The sequence below is a fragment of the Crassostrea angulata genome, chromosome 1 (genome assembly GCF_025612915.1).
Source record: "Crassostrea angulata isolate pt1a10 chromosome 1, ASM2561291v2, whole genome shotgun sequence".
NCBI lineage: Eukaryota > Metazoa > Mollusca > Bivalvia > Ostreida > Ostreidae > Magallana > Magallana angulata.
In genome coordinates this window covers 56,083,433-56,109,975 of record NC_069111.1, presented here as the reverse complement: position 1 = coordinate 56,109,975, position 26,543 = coordinate 56,083,433, and the positions used below count along the sequence as shown (strand labels likewise).

The 26,543-nt window shown below is 33.4% G+C and overlaps 1 protein-coding gene across 3 annotated transcripts in view; it reads left to right on the top strand.

Moving 5' to 3' along the window:
* Positions 1-26,543, top strand: part of LOC128175307 (rho GTPase-activating protein 18-like) — a 29,085-nt gene extending 2,542 nt beyond the window's left edge. The window contains exons 1-18 of one of the 3 annotated variants that reach the window (XM_052840838.1): positions 1,035-1,575; positions 4,112-4,317; positions 10,706-10,771; positions 11,035-11,204; positions 11,607-11,778; positions 13,619-13,770; positions 14,028-14,072; positions 14,305-14,467; positions 16,303-16,394; positions 17,059-17,136; positions 17,267-17,426; positions 17,823-17,905; positions 18,496-18,708; positions 20,417-20,491; positions 20,595-20,657; positions 21,282-21,418; positions 21,932-22,017; positions 23,128-26,543. In XM_052840838.1, coding sequence (XP_052696798.1) covers positions 4,203-4,317; positions 10,706-10,771; positions 11,035-11,204; positions 11,607-11,778; positions 13,619-13,770; positions 14,028-14,072; positions 14,305-14,467; positions 16,303-16,394; positions 17,059-17,136; positions 17,267-17,426; positions 17,823-17,905; positions 18,496-18,708; positions 20,417-20,491; positions 20,595-20,657; positions 21,282-21,418; positions 21,932-22,017; positions 23,128-23,222 — 1,965 coding nt within the window. In that variant the 5' untranslated portion in view covers positions 1,035-1,575; positions 4,112-4,202 and the 3' untranslated portion in view covers positions 23,223-26,543. Of the gene's footprint in view, positions 1-1,034; positions 1,576-4,111; positions 4,318-10,705; positions 10,772-11,034; positions 11,205-11,606; positions 11,779-13,618; positions 13,771-14,027; positions 14,073-14,304; positions 14,468-16,302; positions 16,395-17,058; positions 17,137-17,266; positions 17,427-17,822; positions 17,906-18,495; positions 18,709-20,416; positions 20,492-20,594; positions 20,658-21,281; positions 21,419-21,931; positions 22,018-23,127 lie in introns of those variants that run through there. The other 2 variants (XM_052840847.1, XM_052840855.1) reach the window with 2 other exon arrangements.

Sequence of the window (26,543 nt, the reverse complement as noted above, 5' to 3'; positions counted from 1 at the left end):
CATTATGATGTTATTCTTGACGTCAGGTTTTGTACCCAAATTGAAACTTGTAACTTTGTTATAGAACACTTGATTTTCATTGTTTAATTATCTTTTTGTCATTAACACAAAGGCAGTCGATAATATATATTCGTTACATCGCGTGGCCAGGTATGAAATTTCCTAACCAGGTATCATATCCCGCACCCGGTCACTACATGACTATGTAAAAATAATTACTTATCACTGTACGGCTTCTGACACAGGTGATTAACTCAGGGAAGTATAAAAATTATGAATCAGGGTTAAAGGTCATTCCTTCCCCAATCATTGTAACATATACCAGTAGTGGAATCCACATTATTATTTGTTAGCTCTGCGTCCTTGTTTCTAGATCTTTGTAGATTGTACAAGCTATATTTAAATGTTACTTAGGTATATAGATCACATAGGCAGATCTCTGTAGAGAGGGGCTTACCATTTATATTTAGGTATATTTTAAAATGAATTTTCAATACAACCATGTTATTCTTCTCAATATAAGGCATTGCACCTTATTTACCTAACATATAAAGTTACAGTTCTTTGTGAATAAATATAAAATACTTAATGCAGTACACATGTACTACATAATCTGTTATTTATATGTGGTTGTTTTGCTGTTGTGTAACAATATTCTGATCAATTCAAACTAATATCAAAGTGGGTTCATTTCCAGAGGTTCATGATCCGGCCCTTACAGCTTGTACTTATTAGGCTTTTTTCCTTTTAAAGGGGTAGGCGGGTCTCTCTCTCTCTCTCTCTCTCTCTCTCTCTCTCTCTCTCTCTCTCTCTCTCTCTCTCTCTCTCTCTCTCTCTCTGAATACACCTGTTGCATCGAGTTGTCATTTTCCTATTGTAGGTCGCTATATTTAGTAGATTAGCTGTCCCCGTAAATACGAATCAATTTAAAACCTGCCCCCTCCCTCCTGACTACACACAGATTGAAGTGATCACGTGATCATATACACACTGCAGGCTGTATTTAGGGATGTTTACCCTGGGGTATTGACATTGCTAACATCCACTAACAGCGCTATATGTCTATTGTGTACCTATGAACAAAATGAAAGTACTTTCTAAGGTACCGTGTGATCGACTCTTGACACGAGGAAGAGCAGACAGCTGAGACCCCTCCCGTTTACTCGTGCTACCATTTTGTAGTAGTAGGATCCCTTGTCGTGAGATATATATACTTACATCCTTTTATTATAAACATCGTAAGCTGATGGCCAGTCTGACTTGAGCAGGATTTCCTCCATATAATCATGATAATGACCATGACATTATTCATCTATGAGTAGAAATCCCAGGACCCCAGCTCAGAGTCATCACCTTAGTGTCTGCCCTGTGATTCTGTACAAGCTAGACGCTAATTACAGTGTAGATATATAAGTATCGTTCTCTACGTGGGGGTCACTATAAAGAGAGAGAGAGACTTTGTGTATGGATTTTCAGTAGAACAATTATTTAGTGATCAGGATAACTAGTTATCACAGCTGTATATATGCTGTAGCTGGAGATTTAACATTACACAACAGACAAATCATGTATTGTGTAAGTTTATTCATTTTTCTGGAGAGCCTCTTTAATGAAAAACAATATTTATAAAGAAATTTCAATAGAATGCGTTATTTAGTTTTGATGTAAATATAGTTTATTTTTTTATTGAAGATTGTTGTATATTGTTGTATATCAGCAAAGATATTGTAAATATATATATGTATAATGATTATACATGTATATGTAGTTTTTATTTCCTCTGTGATAAATTTATGTAAACATGTTAAATTCTGAAATATTTTTCATTCACAGTTATCTTCTCCCTATAAACGTTTTATGGTGTTACAGTCTCTGAAACGTTCTATTTTCCCATTTTTTCATGCATCCACCTTGAGCTCACAGTGCTTTCACTTGCACTCTCCGTTCGTTCAGCATTCACTTTTTGTTCAGTCTGTTTTCCTTCATTTTCATTTGGAACTCCAAATTGAAAGGATCACCATTTGCTAGTCACAGGAAAATGAGGATAGATCACATGCGAAAAGGTAGAAAGAAACTTATATTTCACATCAGAAACATCATTTTTTAAAATTAGAATTTAATCCGTAGAATATAAAGTTCACATTCTTGAGCAATTGAGGAACGATTTAACACATATTTAAATAGACAAAATTATAAATATTAAGAAACAGGCGTTTCACGATTCACATAATTCCTTCGATGTCCGATCACAAATGTATCCATGCCTGACAATAAACTGAACAGATCAAATTAAGAAATGAAAGCTAAACTATAAATGCGTGTGAATTTATAGATTATCAATAAATCCAAATCCAAATGATTTATCAATAAATGCAATGTTTTTACTAAGTAATTTTAATTTGCCGAATCATATTTACATTTCTAGCGTAACAAATCAGCCGAATACCAATACACTCACTTAAAATTTGAAAACAAAAATGTAACCGCTTACCTTTGTTTACGTAATTGTGTACACTCCGATTACTATTTAATATTTCCGATGCACAGATAATTAAGTTCCTTCTAAAGATTTTCGGTTTTATGCAAAAATTAGTCAAACATTTTTATTATTATACTCTTCGATATTTGTTGATAAAATTATTAATGTCTTAAATTTCTTTTTAATAAACTCTTATATCTATACAATGTAAATATAAATGGTATGGTATAGGATAGGACAGGATAGAGATTATTTGCAGGATAGGATGCAGTATACAAGATATTGGTCTGGATAAGTTTGTCAACTTTCACAATAGCTGCACTGTACATGTAGTTTATTTGTTACTGTAAATTCCTAATTAAAAGCGAGAAATTAATATCCAAGTAAAATGGCGAGAAGCCCGTCTCGCGAATTTGAAAATCTCGCTTTTTATTATCGACCATAGGTAAATTACATGAAACTGATAAAATTTCAGCATTCATGATTTTATGTTCTTGTGATTTGTTAAAAATGGAAAACTCTGCGCTAGCTCATCATTCACCATTCATTAGCGTTCACCAAATTCGTTCAGCGTTCGCTCACCGTTTGCTCAGAGTGCACTCGCTGTACGCTCAGAGTGCGCTCACCGTTCAAGTGGGAAAGTAGAACGTTTCAGGGACTGTACATGCATGTATATGCAATCTTAATTATATACATACATGTAGCAAGCCATTTCTGCATCAGGTACTTGCATTATAAATTGACTGCACATAAAAGTAGGTTACCAACTTACCAGAAATAAGTATGTCTAACAACTTGTTCTTTTGTGTTTTGACAAAATGAGGAAAGTTTTTTTTAAATTACTGCACATTATTTCTTGTTAAAATGAGTTACCTAACAAGGTAAAATTTATTTTTAAAAAGATTTTAAAATCATTGCTCCTGTGAACGCAACAGATTTTTTCTGCAAAGTTACATTGACAGCGGAGGATAGTTGTTCAAAATTTTCAAATTTTATTCACCATTATTTAATGCATAGAATGGTTGACATGGGCATTTCTAATGCCTCGCATATATTTTAATTACCAGTTAATATTACTAGTTACATGTACAAGCAAGGAAGAGAGTTCAGAAGTCGTTATTTGGTAAACAAAGCTAAAAATGAGCTAATGTTTTTGTTGAAATGTGTTCAGGTGTTATGTTGTTAACAGTTTCACCCTGGAGATCTTTATAAAACTATTAATGAACACAGGACACAGTCTTTAGCTAGTTTGTCTTGTTGATCCCGTGGCATTTTGTTCGAGATATGGTAGTTTTGTTACAGTTCATTATTTGTAAACAAAAGCATGGCATCCCAATGTCAGCTTTGTTTACATAACAAATAATTATACATTTTGTATCAGCTCCTTATCTTGAGTTCTGACATTCAAATTTTAATAAAGTTGTATTTCAAAAGGCCTAGATAAACCTTTCTAGACATTAAAAACATAAAAATGCAATATAAAAATTTTAAAGCTCAAATCTTGTCGATCTCACTTTATTTACAATTGCTGTTTTTAAGTTTTCCATTATCCCTCACCTAACATTGGTATGCATATAAGATTTTTGAAAAATTTACGCCATAATTAATACTGCATGAATATTTCATTTTCAGTAGATGACATCTGCATGAAGCTGAATTTTGTGTCTGAATGATGTTTGAATTGAGCCATGAGATGTAATTCTGATGATGTTTGTCTGCCACCATGAGCAGGACTCCGAGAAGCAACAGTTACGAAGACTACTGGAAGGAGTTCAAGGACATCGCCAGCAGTACCGACGGAGAAAATGAAGAGGAGGAGATCACCAAAACCCCCGACGGTAAGAAAAAAAAAATTGTTTTGATTTTGCTGCCTGAAGGTTTCTAGACCCAAGAGGTAGGGAAGAAATTTTTTTTTTATTTTTCAAACTTGAAGTTTAACTAATTAAAAATTGGTAAAAAAAAATAAAATCTCCGCATAAAACAAAGTTCTTTATTTTTTGCTAATAAAATTTTTTTCAGGGGGGGGGGGGGGGGTATTTCAATGAGGTGGGAGGTGAATTCCTAACAAACAATACTTTTATTTTTTTATATTACGAAACCACAGCCTTCTTATTATAACTTTGGGCTTTTATTGTATATGTAAGTTATTTAATTGTTATAACATTATTTTGAAGCAAAAATTTAAAATACAAGCAAACACTGTACTGATTATAACTGATAAATCTAAACTTGTGATGATAAAGTTTATCAAAAGGGCTTTAGTAAAAAATGTGAGTCCTAGCTATCTGTGAACTATACAAATGAGGAATGTCACTGATAAATGCAAATACATGTACTGAAAGATTGTGAAATTGTACAGCCTTGCACCTGCTACCAATAAGTACAGCTGAGCGAGTTACTAGTAATTAGTGTGGTATGTTTCCATCCTAATGTTAGCCATATAAAGTCCTCATGTTGTTTACATCTAGTAACGCTAATGGTGTGAAGTGGGAAGTCATGAATTATTTTCTTTAAGTATAAATGCCTGTATTTTTCAAAGTAAAGACACTGAAAACATAATTAATGGCATTGGAAAAATCTCTGCATCCTCCATGAAATCGTGAATGATCTATTAAAGACTCATTTCATGACCGTACAGTTACTGAAAAGTAGGCGGGGTCTAATTAAGACAGGTGTTATTTACCTGGAGTGAACAGGGTCTGTCAAGGTGCTAACTGTTATACACAATGAAATACACAGAACACAATAAATATTGAAAATATACTTAAAGGGGGTCTAAGTGGTTCATCATGATGTAGTGTTCGAGGATTGTCAGAATAGGCTGTTTGACACAGAAATCAGGTTTAGATTAAGTGGAAGTACACATGTAATAACAAAATATGAAATGGACCAATGGAAGCACTGACAAATAACAGTAAAGGGCTCATACATGTTCATAATTCATTAACACTTTTGAGCACATTTTTCGATTGTGGCGGTAGTGATATTTAATCAAGAAATTTGCTTTGGATTAAGACAGAGCCAAAGCCAGCTTTGTAAATCATAGTGGTTTTATCTTTTGTCAACATAAAATTGCATGTATTTTTAGGAAAAAAAGAATTTAAAAGAAATTAAAAAAAACAACATAAACAAAACACGTACAAAACAATAAAGAATCAAGAAAATACATCCCAGAAAAATTAAAAACAAAAATTTTTATATGAGGCAACCATGATCACTGAAATTGGGACTTAACGTGTTAGATACTGTAGTTGCAGTATTGTTCAAGTAATTTTATGCCTGGTATCTGTCTATTAATAAGAGAATAAGTTAATTACAATTTACCATGAATACTGTTACCATCTGACTCAGGTATATTAAATTGATCGATGTACTGCCTGGTCAGTGTCAAATTCCATTTCCAAACTGCATATGCATCACTGATAAACCAATCAGTCTGTCCTCATCTGTTGCTGTTCGACGGTAGGGTTTTAATTTATTTCATTTGCACGATAAGAAATAATGAAATCAAGGTCAAAAGAAAGGTCATTTCCCGGCCTGGACTTTATCGTTTCTTATGGTTCATATTCAACAAATAAACTGGTCATTGCAAGATTCTTCCCCCAGAAAATGACCTGATTATGAAAGATAACATGATGCATAAGAAGGATATAAGTCAAATAGACGAAAAATGTGCAATTAAGGAATGAATTCAATATTTATTTGTTTTATACGATATAAAATGGTTTGTTTCAAACCATTTTATATCGTATAAAACTAATAAATATGTACAAAAATTTGCACAAAATTCTAACGTAACGTCAGGTGTATTGATACGTTTTTGACGTTATTCCTACTATGACGTAGGCAACATTCTTTATAAGATATAAAATAATTTTTTAGCCAATCAGAAAGAGCGTTACAACTAGAATTCAATTATTTTTGGATAAAAAGAATTATGATTTTCAAACTGTAACCAAGTACATCATAGGTCGACACTAACTTTTTTATGCATTAGTCCTGCCGGACTAGTGTCTGGTAACTTTAATTAGTCCGCAGGCAATTTCATTTGCCCGTCAAAAATAAATGAAATGCATTACCGTATTTTGTCCAATATAAAACTTTGTTTTTTATTAGAATTTGTAAGAAGGGATGGGTATCGTACATCACAAGGAATTTTTTGATGTTTTTTTCTTACAGGTTAATCACTGGCTTAGTTGTATTGTACTATTCAGTACATAGCAAAAAGCTGCGTATTCACTATCTCTGCCATTCAGGGGTCAACATTAACGGTTGCCCGATTGCCCGGGGCAAGTAAAATCTCTATTCGGGCAAGTGAAACTCTGGGTAGACTTGTCCGATCGGGCAAGTAAAATTTCTGATTAGAAGTACATCTTTTGTTTTGGTTACAGATAATTTTTATCATAAAATCAACATCCTTTCCGAATTGGAACTCTTTAGTCTTCTGTTACCTTAGCGTTTAACCTTAGGTTAGTTGCTTCTTACATTGATTTACAGATCGCGCGAATATATATCCATGTGCTCATGACAGTTCTTGTTCGTATTACGGTATGTGCTGTCACGATAAAGAGCCAAACCATGTGCATGTAACAATTATATATTCTGTATGCATTTGTCATACGACTTAATTATTTCACAAACACGTGTGTTGATGGAAACGGAGATAGTTCGGTTTTATTAAACACCATGGCATCGCAGTCTTCTCTTTTTAAATACTTTGGGGGGAAACAAAATGAAAGTAAATCAAAAGAATCAAAAGATCTGATTATCAAGATCCACTTGCCTGTGTGCTGTTGAATAACATTATTGGCATATATTACTACTTGTTTATATCAATAAAATTGATTTGCAGTGTGTTTTTCTTCTTACTGAATTTGGGCAACCAAGTTTAAGATTCGGGCATGTCAAAATTTGAGTTCAAGTGAATTTAAAAGTTAATGTCTATCCCTGCCATTACAGATGTTAAAAATAGATCTGTGCAATAGATCAGTGCGTTGAGCTACCATGTTCTTTTTGTTATTTAAGTTCTTTAAAAATCAGGTATAAATAATAAGCAATTTAAGACAAATGATTTAAACACAATTCATTTAAATTAAACTACAAGATATTTCCTTTCACCTTTCAGTTAATTTTTTTTAAACACCTAAGCTTCTCTATCGAAGCCAGGGTTGTTGTGAACATTTGTGCTACTTACCTATTTTCTCAGACATCCCCTTAGGGCAAAAAACTTATCAAATCACCCATAACATCCTGCATACCTCTGTTGTTTTCACTTGGTAACTCTATAATCACCAAAATGTTTCATATATCAATTTACTGTAAAAATAAAGTCAGCGTTTTCCAGGAAGTTGTCGGCAATTGCAGTGGCTTTGCAACATCCATAATTTACACAATTTTTTTAAAGCAGATTTTTTTATCAGTCCAACCGGACTGATTAGACAGAAATTTTGTTAGTCCGACTCAAAATCAATTAGTCTGTGACTAACGGACTAAGTTTAATGTCGAACCCTGTACATGTGAACCAAATTAAGTCAACTACATGTATACCCACTGAACTATGATGGTATAATTGATACAAACAATTTAACAAAACATTTAAATCGCCATCTTGTGACAAAGTGTCTTAAAATACATGTCTTGTTGTAGTGATCGAGGTACCTTAAGCATGTTAAGCCCCTTTCACAACTAGCGCACGAGCAGAAGCGACCAAATATTCGTGCGACTGAAAAAATTAGATATGAATTAATTGTTGCCGAAATAATCGCATATGAAAAAGTATTCGTACAAATTTCGCACGATCTAAGCAAGCATTGCGCGATGCAAACGCAATGAATCTTGCGATATATCTTGCGTCTGACTGCGACATTTGTACAATGAAAGCAACTGTTGAAAGATAATAAGATAGGAACGCGCGAGAGACTAGGTGATCGGACGATTGAACGTGAGCGAATTTGATTGGATGTGCGATTATGCGTTCCATGGTACGAATGATCGTGCGAGTCAGATGGGGTATATACACCGCCCATATCCAGTAGACATAGTTGAAAGCGAGAAAAATACAGATTTGCAGCAGCATTTATTATTAAGCCCTCTCCTCAATATGATTATTTAAGGTCAGACGACACGTTCCTCAATTTTATATAACTTTTTCCAGGAATTTGTTGATGGTTTACTACTATTTTGACAAGCTTTCTTGCAAAAAATTAGGGTACCTTACCAGACATTTCTGCAAAATACTAGAGTATGCAATTTCCTATATAATCTTCTTGGAAATACACTTGAATTGCTGATATAAAAATAAATACATATACAGCACAGCAAAATTCACTATAGAGGAACTCTATCTTGGCCGGAGCGGGGGATTTGAACTCACGACCTCTAGAACATATACGCTTCTGGCAGTGAGCGGCCCTGGTTCTAACCACTCGGCCATCTAGACACATAGCCACATCTAATTAAATTTAATCATTTTTAAAATAATTATAAAATTAATATTTTTTATTGGAACTCTCTTTTACGAGGAGATACAAAAAAGATTCTCGAGGAACGTGTCGTCTGACCTTAAGAAATAAACAACGATTATTTAGTGAACATGGCGTTATGAATAGCAATTGCTCTGTTGGCATATTCCATGATGCGCGCTAATTCAGACTGTAATGTATCTTTTTTATTCACATAGATTTGTTAACAGAATCAATGATATATTATAACAGTAATTCCTTTGAAATGTTATTATAAGACATGTTTTAATTAACTACATCAATTTTATGGAGTTTGAGAAAAACACTATGAACATTGTATCGTATAGCCTAGTGGTTTAAATTTATAACGTCATGGAAAAGTATATGACGCCACACCTTTATGACGTCATAGTATACAGACAGAGCAATTGCAATTATAGAAAAAAAATTGCAGTTCCTCCGTATGGACTAACAGTGGGAAAGAACAATGGATATGCAAATATTTTATCATATCTGATTGGTCTAGAAAGTCACGTGACAGGGCGATGTCATAAGAATGAAAAAGCCGATATGAGCATACGATGTATACAAATATAATCAAATAAAAAATATTTAATCAGTATGATTCTTTTCATATCTCAGAACCAACTTAACTATCTATGATTTATGAAAGAAGAGTGAGACAGTTACATGGAAAATCAAACAATCACGACGTTAATGTTGCAACTGTTGAAAAGTCAAACATTATTAGAAATCAACGTAATTTGTGTTATCATATGTTGCTTGGTATAATAAATGTTTATTGCATTAATGTTCAGGGAATATGAAGATTTATTCACCAGAAAAAACAATTTTTTTTCGGGGAAAGTCCTCGGGAAATATGATTTTTCTTGAGGAAATAAATCTTCATACATGTATTTCCCTCACCATCATGCAATAAATGTATATTGTAAATTCTCTTCTTAAACAGAGAATATATGAAACAGGGTATATATACTAGTAGCAAAGCATGGCATATTGAGGCTGATAACTCGTGCAATGATAGTAAAAGTTGCAAGATTACATGAGACACGTTGAGCAACAATCTCACGGTCGTAAAACAGACGCATAATATAAACACAAGCGATTTATCTTACTATCTTTAAATATCGTGTAACACTCTTACAAGTACACAAAACATAGTAAAACGCTTGTACTATTAAATGTTCGTGCGTTGCACTGCAATAATTTTGGTCGCGTTCGGTCGCGTCTGCGACCAGTGAAACGTATGCAACGAATGCGAGAGCTCGTGCAACGTATTTTTTTTTAGCAAGGGCTCGTGCAATGAATGCAAGAGCTCGCGCGAAGCTAAAAATTTCGATCGCAAAGTGGTGTAAAGTGGTCGTGCGCCAATTGTGAAAGGGGCTTTAAAGGTATACTGGTATGTGGCTATTTGGAGCAAATTAGTTTGGGTAAAAATATACATCATGCTTTTTATAATATTAGAAGTTTCACCAACTCTGGGCCCATAAAACATATTATGTCTTTAGTTTTTTGTCGCTAAACTTTGCAACATGTCTGTTGAATATGTGTGAAGATGCAATGTAAATTAAATTTCCTTGCAAAATAGGTGTACCATCAGCCATGTAATTCATGTAATATTTCTAGTTTCCTTCAAACTTGTTTGCTGCCTTCAACTTTCAAATACTTAGTGAATACTGAATAAACCATTTTTTGAAACATGTAGTACATGCTTTCTGACAGTTATACTGACTGTGTTTTGTAGAGGGAGAGGAAGAAATCAGCTGGCTGAAGGATGCGGGATACGACTTTGTTGTGAACTACATCACAGGTATGTACCGACCCAGACACAGAGGTTACGTGAACCGTAACACGGAGTATTACCCAAACAACAAACTGTATATCTTTCTGCAATGGTTATATTAACTACATATAATATTTGCAGAATATGATCATGATAATATTCATTATTCTTAAAAATTTCATTTGTTGGAAAGAGAAGTACCCTTTAATAGTCTAGAACTTTTTTTTAAATGAATCTACTATTAGAAAAGACTTTTGGTTAGTTTAAATGAAAGACCAATATGATTTAAGGTGGGAGGGAGTTGACAGATGAGGAGATCCAGGGTTTTACAGCGACATTAACCACAAGTCAGGCGGCGGTGGTTCGCCGCAGGGTCAACAGTTTGAGCGCCACAATCCGGTCCAAACAAAAACACAAGGTTGACGTCAGAGATATCTTCCCACAGCCTTCAGACGACCAGGTAACAATGAATGTGTCTTCTTGGTAAAAGTGAACAGTTGTTTGTATTTCAACATGTTGAAGGATAAAAAACCTGAAATTGGCTTTTTTGTCATGCAAAAAATGTGTTAATGGCTGCTTTATATTCATCAGGACCAAATGAATAGAGAAAGCAACTAACAAATTCAATAAATTTAAATGTAGTGGTAAATGGCGCTAGCCAAAAAAATTCTACCATTTTACAGGTATTGCTTAGTTTTGACCAAATATAAGAATTTTGTGTTGTGGTACATGTAATAGCAATATACTTGATTCTACTTAATGAAAAAGGAGAGAGAATTGATTCTTGAATTAAGTTGAATATAGCCTGAGTTATTTGTCCGGAGTTGAGTTTGACTTTATGCTGTTATATGTAATTCTTCAGTCACCTAGATCACCGGTCCCACAAACTACGTCAGATGGCATCGACGACATCAACCTCTCAGCAGTGCCTCGACGACACACAGATAAACGCCTGCCATCCCTGTCCAGGGGTAGGGGAGAGTACTCTATGTCCGGGCGGAGGAACGAGGTCTTCAAGGACCCAGAAGAATCGGGTCAGTGATTTTCGTTATTATAAGTTCCTCTTAATAGTATTTCAATGAAATATAATTGTTATCCATTTGGATGAAAGATTTGTTATTTAGACCTAGTTTTAGCCACAACCTTGGATTGTTCAATTTGGTGTTGGTTGGTTTTGAGAGATTAAACTTTGAAAAAGTTAATTCATTGATAAGATGTTAATTAACATGCTTTGAAAACATTTCAGCTACATTTTATTAGATATACCCCTGAATGATCAATAACTACTTTTGATCCACATTTAATTGAATATACCCCTGAATGTTCAGTATCTTGGTAAACAGAACAACAATTAACTGGAGTTTGAGAGCTCTGTGGTCAATCTCTGTATGCTTGTCATGTTCTTGTGTAGATGAGAATGAGGAGTGTTATGATCCCAGCGCAGTTTTAGGTGAGTAGGACTCCACAAGTGGATAGTGGATAGTTGATCACTTGAGGCGTGTTCAACAGAAGGTGTGCTCGCCAAAATTTCCTATACCTGCAACATGAATTTCGACAAGCGCTTGCTCTGTTGAACATGCCACTTGTCTGTCACCTCACTGTTTATGGCTAAATCTTACTCAAGTTATAGTTGAGTAGTTATGAGTGGATAGTTGATCACATGGTCACCTTACAGTTTATAACTAGATCTTAGTCAAGTTACAGGTGAGTAGTAATAAGTAACTGTTTATGGCTATATCTTAGTCAAGTTACAGGTAAGTACATGCAGTTATAAATGGATAGTAAAGCACATTGTCTGTCACCTCACTGTTTGTTGCTAGATCTAAGTCAAGTTATAGGTATTACATGGTAGCTGTGAGTGGATAGTTAACACATGGTCTGTCACCCCACCATGTGCTATACATGATAACTGTGAGTGGATAGTTAACACATGGTGTGTCACCCCACTATGTGCTATACATGATAGCTGTGAGTGGATAGTTAATCACATGGTCTGTCACCTCACCATGTGCTATACATGATAACTGTGAGTGGATAATTCACACATAGTCTGCCACCTCATGGTGTGCTATACATGATAGCTGATAGTGGATAGTTAACACATGGTGTGTCACCCCACTATGTGCTATACATGATAGCTGTGAGTGGATAGTTAATCACATGGTCTGTCACCTCACCATGTGCTATACATGATAGATGTGAGTGGATAATTAACACATAGTCTGCCACCTCATGGTGTGCTATACATGATAGCTGTTAGTGGATAGTTAACACATGGTCTGTCACCTCACCATGTGCTATACATGATAGCTGTGAGTGGATAGTTAACACATAGTCTGTCTTCTCACTATGTGCTATACATGATAACTGTGAGTGGATAGTTAACACATGGTCTGTCACCTCATGGTGTGCTATACATAGTAGTTTGAGTGAACAGTTAACACATGGTCTGTTGCCACATTGTATGTTACTAAATCCTGGTCCAGATTTAGTTAAATAGTTTTGATTGCATAGTTTAAATGTTAGCTGATCACCTCATTGTCTTGTTGATTACAGTAGATCTTCATAGTCTTAAGATTTTCACTTCATTTCTAATAATTCACAGCACATGATGTACTTGTGATCAGAAATTTGTGACCTCTTTCACGAGTCTCTAAGGAACTTCACCTCAATCTGGAGATTTCAACTCCCCAAGATGTCCAATTTGAAGATTTTGTTTTCCAAAAGACAAACCTTTTGTTAAATTATTTCTTTAATTTTGCATAATTGGAGTGATAGACACAAGCTTTTTCTGAACTGGTATGCAGAGCTATGAAACATTAAGGCTATCTTCAAGAAGCCCGATAACCCTGGATTTGTGCCTTGTTTTATCAGGTATTGAGACACTGAGTGTCCAGCAGAAGGGGACATTCAACAAGCACATGGTGCCTGACACCCCAGACGACAGGAGACGGTCAGTTATGACAGCTATGCCCAGTATATCAGACGAGGATATTGAACTGCACATAGAAGAAACTGCACCAAAGGTAATGTGTCCCTATAAAGTACATGTATTATGTGTGAAATCTTCAGTTATTTGTACACTTATTATTATATGCATTGCATATGAATATTATTTTTGTATAATTGTGAAATCCTTTACATATACTAATTTATTTCAACATTATTTCCCTATGCCTTCTTAACATACATGTTGTAGTCTACATACATTGTGAACATGTTTTATTTAAAATTGTTGGTTTGGAAGTGAATATAATTGTGATTGTGAATGACTTGTTTACAGAATTCTATGCAGAATGCTGGATTAGAGAAAGAAGATAACCTACCAGTAAGATATTATAATTCCCTCTCTCTCTCTTTGTTTTTTTCTCTGTGTGTGTCTCTCTCTCTGTCTGTCCATCTGTCTGTCCATCTGTCTGTCTATTGATCTCTCTGGTCTCTCTCTGGTTTCTCTCTCTCTCTCTCTCTCTCTCTCTCTCTCTCTCTCTCTCTCTCTCTCTCTCTCTCTCTCTCTCTCTAATGTCTTTTCACTCAGTAACAAGTGTCTGTTTGACTTTCAGAATTTCAATATAGTACCAGACAGGTTGGGTGTAACTATGGTAACTGATTTGAGTTTAGAGGACATGAACCAAATCAAATCCCTGGCCCTTATAGAACTGACAGCTCTTTTTGAGAGACATCACATTATCTATCATCGAAGGAAGGGCAAAAAGAAAGGAAGGGGTAGGCAAGAGTTTCATCAGGTCTATAAATCTATTTGTTGACTGATATCAAAAGGCTACAATTGTTTTATTATAATGCATCAAAAACTTATTCTTTTCAAGATTATAACAGGAAAGTATTTTGATCATGATGTATTGGTGCTGATTTTGCTATATTGTGACATCATAATGTCCCACATGCTAAAATCAGTATTTTGTCATAAAAATTTTATCATAGTGGGCTTTATAAATTTTCTATTTTTAGTAAGGTTTATAACCGAAAAGCATGACGGTGTGTAAGCAATCCACCAATCATATGCCTGGCAAAAGTTTAACATTATATTACTAATCATTATATTTTGTATATATATTTTTACGTATATATTTATACATATATACGTATATATTTATATATATAACATATTTAAACAACAAATTGCAAGTTTGCTTTTTTTAAGAACATAGTTTAATGAATGATTATCTCTTATCATGGGCAAATTAAAGCTCAGTGAGGCAAGTTTATTGGTTTATAAAAATCAGTTTGCTTTATGAATTTAGCAAAGTTAGACATAACCGTAATTGCGTTTTAGGCGGGCTCTGCTAAAAGCAGAGTCCTGGCTGTAGGGAGGCAAATCGCCAATGTTACTATTAATAGCACAACTTCAAAAGTAAACAAAAAACAAAACAGCATCAAAGTAAAAGCTTTCGCTATACCAAATAGTTACACAAAGAGCCACGTTTTGTCAAAAGTGTTGTTTTTTTTTTTTGTTTTTTTTTTTTAATTTCGAGATAATTGTCTATCTTTTTTAGTTTTCTTATTAATTACGTGTTTTAAAAACAACACTATGCATTTTGGACACATAAAATGCGCATGAATTTCCATGAACTACTTTGCTGCGCATTGAAGAAATGGGGATTGAATTTATAACGCTTGTTGCAAAATTCAAAGCAGCAACTGTTGAATTTTTTTCTACTAGACAGACATATTTTTGTTTATAGCCGCTTACAAAATTTGGTCGCTCTCTGACGCTTTGCAGACATTTAAAGCATGAGAGAGAGAGAGAGAGAGAGAGAGAGAGAGAGAGAGAGAGAGAGAGAGAGAGAGAGAGAGAGAGAGAGAGAGAGAGAGAGAGAGAAATTTTCAGTCTTTAGTGCACAATATGCATAAAGACACGTCAAAAGAGCCCGACTTTCAGTACTTAAATACTTTGATTTTTTTGCTTGCTGATGTCTTAGCCCTCCCCCCCCCCCCCCACTTTTAAATTTACTTGTCACCACTGCAGTAAGTTACTGTAGCAGAAAAAAAACTAATTGATGGGATTATAATGATTGTTGGCTCTTTCAAATAAGTGCTTTATGTACATGTGTAAAGTCAAGAATTTCCTGTCTTCTGACTGTGTATAACCATGTTTAATGCAATGTTGTAATTAAGGAATGAATTCAATATTTATTTGTTTTATACGATATAAAATGGTTTGGTTTATGCTTTATAAACCGCGAAGCGGTTTATAAAAAACCCTAAACTGTTCAAACCATTTTATATCCTATAAAACAAATAAATATTGAATTCATTGCTTATAATTTATTTATTTTTACTCTTCATAATGTAGATAAAAACGGTCATTTGACCTTTAAAATGATGTGAAATTGTACAAAATTCAAACATAACGTCTGGCGTTTTGATATGTTTTTGATGTAATGTCTTACTATGAAGAAGGCAACATTCTTTATACGATATGAAATAATTTTTTAGCCAATCAGAATGCATGTTACAACCACAATTAAATTATTGGACATTTACTCAGCTGATATCAGGTACTGTTACAAAAAATGTCTGCACCGTTCTTTGTTTTTCAGATCATGGTATTTTTGGAGTGCCATTACACACACTCATGGAGCAAGATCAGAAAATACGACCAAATCAAACTGTACCCATGGTTTTTGAAGATGTAAGTACATGTAACTCATTGTTTAATAAGTTCTTTAAAGGGACTTGGACACGATTTGACTTAACACTTTCAAATTTTATTTTTCCATTTTCAATGTTTATACTGATAAATATAGAAGTTTATAATAATATTTTAGGGGATTAAGAAGTAAACAACAGCTTAGATAACCTTTAGAAATAGATAATAAGGAATGCTTTAGATGTCCATAAAGAGTTGCTAGGTATGGGAAAATATATGATAAGAATAAAGTAATACAATGTAGAATGCTAAAGTATATGCTACAAGTTATCAAAAGTGAAATGGGTGTCATTTCACTGGTGATATCAGTTTCAATCAAATGTATCTTTCTTTTGTTGATAATAGTATTATTAATTTAAATTGTTTTTCACATATCATTTTGTGTAAGAATTGGTAATTCTCTACATTACATTTTTTGTAAACAACCATTTTATACATAAAAAAGAAAAAGAATATTTTTGATCTCAAATCGTGTCCAAGTCCCTTTAACTACTATCTTTCTTTCCTTTGGTATTTTCACAATTTAATTTTTAAAATCAGGTTTTAAATGGAACAGTTTGGATGCAGCTATTTTACCTCAGAAATGTAAATGATATAGAGAATAGGTACTCGTTTATATCTTTTTAACAAAGCTGTATTTTTGTAGATGGCAAAATTTATGGAACATCATTGTTTAGAACAAGAAGGAATATTACGGATACCGGGATCAGCCTCCAGAATCAAGGTAAAGGCCTTTCCAGGGGACCAAAAATTGCCAAGAAATTTGGGTCACAGTCTCTCTATATTTACCAAGACAAGCTGTGGAGTTGATGTAAAATAAGGAACAATCATGGTATTTAAATTTTATGTTTCAGCAACTACGTAAAGATTTAGAGGATAAATTTTACTCAGGGACGTTTTCTTGGGTGAACGTGCTTCCCCATGATGCAGCAGCCTTATTGAAGCAGTTTTTACGAGAAATTCCTCACCCGCTCCTCACGCATGAGTACATTGAAGCCTTCGCTCAGGTGGAAAGTATGTAGTACATCTACTAGTATCTACTACTGTCTGTTTTGAAAATGTAAAGAATTAATGGAATGATAAAACTTGAAATGACATGAACTTTTATTCATGACTTTGTAAAGCATTTTGAATCATTTTAACAAAAGTCAGTTTTAGATTTATTTGTATTGTGTTTTGATTTTACAATTATAATTCTTGCTTGGTATATAATTACTTGATATATACAGTAATTTTAGTATAAGGAAAGTGGGTTTGGAAAGTAAATTAAATTTGTAGAAAGCGCATTTAGGTCAGCTTTAGTTTATTTTTCCACCTTTAAATCATCGCAATTGCCTATTAGCTAATTTTGTTATGGACATATTAAATTTTATTATTTTTTAATCCTGATTTTCCTGTTTGACATTGTAGATATCCAGGACAAAAAGCAGCAGTTACTGGTCCTGAATCTGCTTATTCTCCTACTTCCTCCTGTAAATAGAAACACCTTGAAGGTGGGTTCAAAGGGTGAATAGAGGGCCGAAATGGCCTGTTTTGTATAATTATATCTATCAACATAGGAGTTGGACCTTTGTAACAATGTACATGAAAGTGATTGTAATGATGAGGCTATAATATTATACTTTTATATTTTTATATATTTTATATAAACACTTATTTGAGTATATAAATACAGTATTATAATACTATAATATTAACTGTATAGTTAAATATGTAGATGGTAGAATTGAACCCTTGTTGCCTGTACAGCTAGTTGTAATTGTTGTGCTTTTTTAAAGCGCTAAGCATAGCTCAGCGCTTTATTGTCGTAAGACTTCTACTTCCGGTGCAGGGAATAACCGCCCCCTATGAGCAGAAGTTTACATCATTTAAACTGGTTAGGGAACCAGTTTCAGGAGCTGCACGGGCTAGTACGGGCTACTGTGAATTTGATGTACAGGGCTTACATACATCATTGCATGGGCTGCCATGCAGTGATGAGGAATATATTGCGTATACAGAAACTAAAATGTTATATACATATATCTTTTACAAACAGAAGCTGGGTTAGCGCTTTTCAGTACTATCAGTACTTTGATTTCAGATGTTGTTAGAGTTACTGTTAAAGATAACTCAGAGGAGGAAGACCAACCTGATGGGGCTCTCCAATGTATCAATGATTATGGCCCCGAATCTCTTTCTATCGCCCTCAAGTCGCTCCAAGACAAAGGGAGTCCGTGAGATGGAGATCAGCATGGCAGCCGGGACATCTAACATTGTCATGATGCTCATCAAGTATCAGGACATCCTCTGGACTGTAAGGCTTACAGTGTTGTCAACCAATGCTACATTTACATAACTGTGTTATCAACTAATGCTACATTTACATTACAGTGTTGTCAACCAATGCTACATTTACATTACAGTGTTGTCAACCAATGCTACATTTACATGACAGTGTTGTCAACCAATGCTACATTTACGTTACAGTGATGTCAACCAATGCTACATTTACATTACAGTGATGTCAACCAATGCTACATTTACATTACAGTGATGTCAACCAATGCTACATTTACATTACAGTGATGTCAACCAATTAACATTTACATGACAGTGTTGTCAACCATTTCTTTTTTTATTAGGTCACCTGAGTAAACTCAGGTGACCTATTGCTATCTGTTTTCGTCCGTCGCCATCCGTTGTGCGTTAACAATTTTACATTTTTAACTTCTTCTTAAAAACTACTTGGCTAATTGTCACCATTTTTGGTGTGAGGTATCTCTATGGTAAGAGGAATCTAAATTGTGAAATTCATGGCTCTACCACCCACGGGGCTCAACAGGTGGGGCGAAATATGTAAAGAAAAAAAAAAAAAAAAAAAAAAAAAAAAAAAGCTCACATTTTTAAAAATCTTCTTTTTTTACTCCCACACATGCGAGGAAAAAACTAGTTGCATAGTTATGATGTCCATGAAGCCCTCTACCAAAGTTGTAGTTGTTGCCATGTAGTAAAATTGTTAAGTCTTAAAAAATCTTCTTCTCTTCTCGCACTCTTGTGGGCAGAAAACTGAATACATGGTTATGATGTCCACTTACTCCTCTACCTAAATTGTGAATTCATGGCCCCTGGGTCCGGGGTTCAGGACAAGGGGGGGGGGGGGGGGGGGGGGGGGGGGGGCAATATGGCAATATAGTGTTAATGCATTATAATGTTTAAAGATCTTCTTCTCAAATCTCACACATTTGTATGAAAAACTGTCATATAATTATGTTTACCAGGAAGTCCTCTACTGAAATTTTAATTTTCATTTCCCCTGGAGTATGGGTTTTGACTCTAGGGCAGGGCCAAAATGGATATATAGGTGTTAATGCATATAATGTTTAAAAAATTGTCTTTACTCCCACACACCTGAAAGGAAAACTAAATTCATGATTTTGTAGAGAAGATCTTTAAGTTGTTCTCCAAAATTATAGGTTTCATAGTTCTTTTTTAAATATTTCAGACAGTGAGGTGGTCATCATTACAAATTTATAATTTTTTACTCCAGAATGAAACTTAATTAAGTGCATATATGAGACTCCTCGACAAGTTTGTGTATGGGTTATATGCTACCCAAGTGACCGTTAAGGCCAATTGGCCTCTTGTATTAAAAACACTTTAATGAAATATTTGCTTGAATAGTACAAGAATATTTTTCTTCAAAAGTAGTTTTGAAATTTATGAGCATGTATATCATCGTAAAGGAGGCCAAATAAGTAACTAAAGATTAAATATAATTTAATTTCAATTTCAAAAAACTGACCATTTGAATTTTTTTTCTGATTTTTCATTCAATCATTTTATTTGATTAAAAGTAATGCATTCTTCCTCTGTTCAGTTGGTAATATATACATGTAGCTGTAAAACATTGCAGAAATAATTCATATCAAAGTCATCAGGTTATGTAAATTATTTGCTGTATAGTAAATGAATGAAACAAATGACTTTTTCAGAAGATTTTTTAAGGTTTTTTTTTATTTTAGGTGCCCTCAGTTTTAATACAACAAATGAGACATCAGAATGAATTAGAAATGCAGAAAAAGAACAGAGAAAAGTCGGTAAGTATTAGAAAAGTTGCACACATTCAAAACTGCACGTATGTTTTACAACCACTCAAGGCCAATTGTCACACTGGAAAAAATCTTTTCAACCTTTTTCTAGATCATGAAGTTTTTACGGAAGGACAAGGCAGATGTCTACAAGAAGCCGGCAGTCATAAATGAGGTGAGTGGAGTTGAATACACAGGAAGTCACTGTTGGATATAACTAGAACAGTAAAACATACTGTAGATTCCTATAAATTAAACGTGACGAATTAATATCCGCGTAAAATCACGAGAAGCACCCTGAGCGGATTTTAAAATCTCACCATTATTTTTTTAGAGTTGAGAACTATTGGAAATAAGGATAAAAGTTCCGCATTCGTGATTTTATATTTTCGCAATTTGATACAAAACAGTGGGATCGCAGAATTAATTACTCGCGTAATATAAGGAATTTACAGTAGTAGCAAACTCATTTTTATAACAAAGGGCGTTCACTATGTACAGTATGGTTGTACGGAACACATATCATAACTATAATTTACACTTACTATGAAGTTAGTCTCTTTCCTGAAGTCTTACAGTTGTTGGATAAACTAATTGGATGTAATGAATTGTGGTTATTAGAAATAGGAGCAATTTACTGCAGGCATGTTTTTCTGTAATCATACCTCAATAAGTTTATTCTGGTTGTATTGATGTCTCATCATTGTGGGTATTGTTATCACATGATCAGCTATTTTCTGTCCTGTTGTTATTTATATGAGTAAATATATAACATTATTGCTATATTCTGTGGCGGTAGGGGGACTTTGAGGAGGGAGTGATCAGGGTTCTGGCCCCGAGTCTGACCAAGAGCTGTGCCGCGGTGAAGCTGACGGATAACACGACTGCCGGGGACGTTGTCGACAAGTTCCGCAACACTAACTTCACCAACGGAAGGTATGTATTGTCTACTTGTTCAGAGATGTACGGGGAGTTTGAATCACACCAAGTTAGTTGTCATTTCTTGAGTTATGTTTAAGCGATTGCATGTCAGCACTTAAGTATCTTTTATTCAGCAGGAATGGGTTGGAAAGGGGTAAATAGAGTACTGAATTTTGTGTACTTATCAAAAATATGCTGGTGATTTTCTCTGGAAGAAATGAGATAAACAAATGGAGTTCAAATATTTGTATCTGTGCAAGTGCTTAAAAAAAGGATATCAGCATTATCCTGATGATTGAATATTAATGAAGCATGATTGTATGTGATTTGCATTTAGAAATAATTACATACTATCTAACTTTAGATACATGTAGAAGTAGGTTGACCATCAATAGGTTTTATAACATAAGTTCATAGCACTAAAATTAGTAGACTTTTAAAATGTTACACATTCAGTTGAACTATTTTAAACCTATATCCTTTTTAAATACTTTAAGTATTATAAAGTTAGACTGATCATTTTTACAGAAACAAGAAGAAAGACAACAACATACAGGGCGTAGCTAACTTTGCAGAGAAGGATGCTCGGTTGTATGAAGTGGGAGGAAACATTGGTAAGTCAAAGGAATCTTGTAACTCAAAGGAATCTTGTAAGTTAAAGGAACCTTGTAAGAACAAGGAATCTTGTAGCTCAAAGGAATCTTGTTAGATAAAGGAATCTTGTAACTCAAAGGAATCTTGTAAGATAAAGGAATCCTCTAAGACAAAGGAATCTTGTAAGTCAAAGAAATCCTGTAAGTCAAAGGAATCTTGTCAAACTAAAGGTATATGTAGCATATATGGAACTAATTTTTTAAGAACATAAAATGGAGTGCAGATAAATATCTTGTATTGTATTGCTACAGTGATAAACTTTTCATCAAACTTGGATTCTGATAAAAAAAAAGTTACCCTGTTGCTTTAGTTATTATGTACAGTCCAAAAATCTGTGCTTTTCTTGTCAAATTAGTAGTTGGATAAAATGTGATATATTTATCAGCACTGCTCTTCAAATAAAAAAAATGACTTGTTATTTGTCATTAGTTTCATAAATTTCTGTCTTTTGATTGTTTTATTTGATTGCTTTAGACTTAAGGTATCCGATCCATAATAGGACCTAATTTTTCCAACCTTGAATATCAATAATGTATTTAATACTTTGATATTAATTAAAAGCATTTTAGAGTAGAAAAGGATTTACCGAGAGAAATTTTTAAAAATATTATTAACGAAGCAGTAATTAATTAATAAAAATTGCATTATGGTCTATGGGAACAAACACATTTTTAAAAATAAAAATATTAATACGAGGAATATCGATATTTGCTTTGGTGGACAGATGTATTTTATCATTAGAAATACAAAAACTAATGAAAATAATTTTTATACCGTATAGATTTTTCTAGAATTAATTTTTATAGAATAAAAGCAAAGGGGGACAGCTCTTCAAGAAAAGGGAAAGGTCATTGATTAGGACACATTCCACTGTAACATGTTGATACTTCAATATGAAAATAATGTCCAAGTATACTAAGTATTAAGTCCATACATATCTGTTATGATCCCAGATTCATTGAATCTAGGGCTATTATGGATCGAATACCTTAAATGAATTAAAGGCCTTTATGTGAAGGTGAATAAGATGTTTTTTTGTCAGCCTGGCAACATTTTTAACAACATTTCAGGAGAAAGGCGTCTGCACCCAGCAACCAACATGTTGGCTCTGTATCAGTTGAACCCTAACGCTGAGTGGGTCATCCGGTCAGAGAGTATGGATTAGAGCTCTGTCTCCTTATCCAATCAAATTGTTACAAATATCCTGTAACTAATTAAATCGGCCGCTGGAAAGTTCAAGGTATCCTGTATGCAATCAAATCAGCCGTTACAGGTACCAAGTCCTAGAAAAGTTTACACAGTGTGTATCATTGGTACATTTGTAATCACCTTTATTTGGTTTTGTGTCGAAGTGGTTACACATTAAAGTGACAATGTGTTAAAGATTTTTACAGATAGGTCTTATAGACCTGCCTTGGTATATACTATGTATGAAATCCTAAACAATTGTTCTCAACGATATTTTGTCGCACTTTGGTGATATTTTTCCTGTTCTGTTTTCTATGAGAGATGGTTGTGATATATTTACTGGTTCCCATTTTATTTTATATTTGTATGAATGCTGATGACTTTGCTGGAACAGAATTTTTCGCTGGTAATCTGCAGGTCCCATAAACTATGATCTCTCATTTCAAAATGAAAGTGGTCCAATGGACAAACGCTTTGTTATTATACAGTGCTATTAAACTAAATATTGTAAAGTGGCTCAAATGTGATCAAAATTTTTTCTTTCCTTCATAAAATGTGAATTTGTTTTAAATGTGCAGGGAGATGTATCAGGGTTTTCAATTAAAAAAAATAATGACACAAATTACAAGTTAGGACACAAACATATTGAAGCTTAAATCACTTTGTTTGATACTTCCAGCATATTGACTTGCTCAGTCTTTTTTAAAACCCAAACATATACCTTGACATATCAATATAAGACTTGTTGTGCTCATTAGATAGATTTGCGACAAACTGCATTATTTGCTGAATTTTGGCAACTTATTTCCATCCTTGCTGAAAATGATTTTTACCTATCATTTGTTCTTTTGCTGAGGGTTTTTAGAAATGGCATTCCTTTACTCTATCATTGCATCATGTTTATTTTTGTCATATACTAAACAAGTATTATAATATATGTATGCTGTGCTCCTGGCATAATACTTATAAGGTGTAAATTGTTTACTATAATTACATGTACTATGATAGGTTTAGCTCAAAGTAATTCGGTATTAATGTCTTGCCAGGTTACTTTCTTACATGTAACTCTACCCTTGTTGTGTTAAGGTCAGACTCGACCCATCTTCCATTTTTTTCCTATCTCTGTAATGCGAAGATTCCCACTACAAAACTCCAAAATTATATTTTCATGTTATGTGATTTTTTTTTTTCGATATATAGTTTCAATTGAAAATATATACTTTGACTTTATAATTAAGCATTCGATTGCATTCTGCATGATATTAAAAGAAAAATTCTAAATATTCCAACTCCAAAAATAGCCCTGTAATGCATCCTGAATTTTTTGGCATAAACAGGTTTAAATGCAAATAGAAATAATCTACCAAGGAAAATCATCTAAAACCAAGGGACGTCACATGTGTTCTTAATTTAGGATGCTAGACTGTCAACAAATGACCCATCACATTTAAAGCTATCTTGAATTTCTAAAATTATTTGTTTAGCTATAAATTATTATTTAGTAAAGAAAACTTCCGTACATGGATTTCAACTTTAAAATTTGTTACATCTTCATTCAGAGATCTTCTTTCTAAGGAGATCTATACAGTCTAAAAAATGGCCACAACTATGCAGTCCTCTTAAGATTCATTTCTGTCAAAATACCAAATATTTCTACAGGAACAATAATTATTGTACTTATTTACTGTATCAGTATTTCTTGCTTACATTAAAACTTTAGAAATATATATATTATAATATTTAGCAAGTCATTTCACAAGTTTAGATACTGTCATTACCATATTAGTTTAACAAATATTTAAAACAAAATATTAGAAGTCTAATATTGGGTTTTGTATGGAATCAGTGCGGGTCATGGCTATGATTTCCTACTCCTTATTAAAATACAGTAGCAAGTTAGATTTTTGAGAGGCTATTTGTTATAAGAAAACAATATCTAGTCATTAATGAAGTGCTTCACTTGTCAATCTATGCCATACAGCTATGCCATAAGTAATTGGTGCCAATAGAAAAGTGCTGGATTTAATTGTAAACCACACCTAGGGACGACAGATGAGTATAATTTTCTTTCTGCTACCATTTAGATTTGCTCAAGTTTCTATGCTGTATTAATGTTATTTTGTATCTCTTACAAAAAAAAACTGAGTTTTTTTTTCTTATAGTGTTTTAATATTTCTTGCTAATTTAGCTGTATACCAGAAACCTTTATTCCCGTTCTGTACCATACTTAAATGTCAGCAAACGTAGAATACGTTTTGCATCATTTAAAGATATCACAGAGAACACTGGTTATTCAATATAGAGACTTGACCAAGTAAAGCCACATTTACGCTGCTCAATAGAAGCCAGATTCACTGTCTGGAACAAAAGTTTAGTTTTTAAAAACAAACCATAATATTTGCTTTTATTCTGTAATTGTGAGGCATTGTTGTTGACTGAATTACATTTAAGTAGATTATTTGATGAATTAAGACAATCATTTAATATCGAACATGTTATATCTGCTCATGAACTGTTAGCTTTAAAAGAAAAGTATGTATTGTTATAATATATGATACTGATGAACTATTTTTATCGTTATGGTACATATTGAATATAGTGTCAACCTAACCTACTTTATCTTAAAGAATTGCAGCTGCTTATAACTGGTGAGCTATGTGAATTTTGATTTCAAAAATGAAATCAGTTATTATTTATTCTACAAACAAATTGATGATCTACAAATTTGCTTTTTGAATTTTTATGACAAATATTATTTTTGAATGAAACATATTTTTGTTAATTTTAAAAGAAGTCAGGATGATAATACTGACACCTTATGAAAGGAAGACAAAATTTCGGCGTTTTATTTTTCTTTAGAGGATTCTATTTTTTTCTGAACAAGTTATAGCAAGATTTGATAAACGTTTACAAAAAAATGTATCTTTACATTAATTTATTAACTTACGGATATTTATTTTAATTGTATACAGATATATATAAAAATTGTTTTATTTTAATAATAAATATATATCGTATATTTATCATTTCAAAGTGTCTCATGAATGCTATGATAATCAAGCTAAACAAAAATATTTCATACACTGAGAAAGATTACGTATGACTGTATTGAATACTTGAGAAATGATAAACATTGTTATTAATTTTTATATTCACTTTATCACCACGTATAAAATACAATACCGCTCTCTATCGGTATGTGGACACACTAGACGTTATATTGTTGTATAATGTTATATTTTATTTACCTGTACAATATTTACAGTGTGTCTAATGTTAATAAATGTTCTACACGATG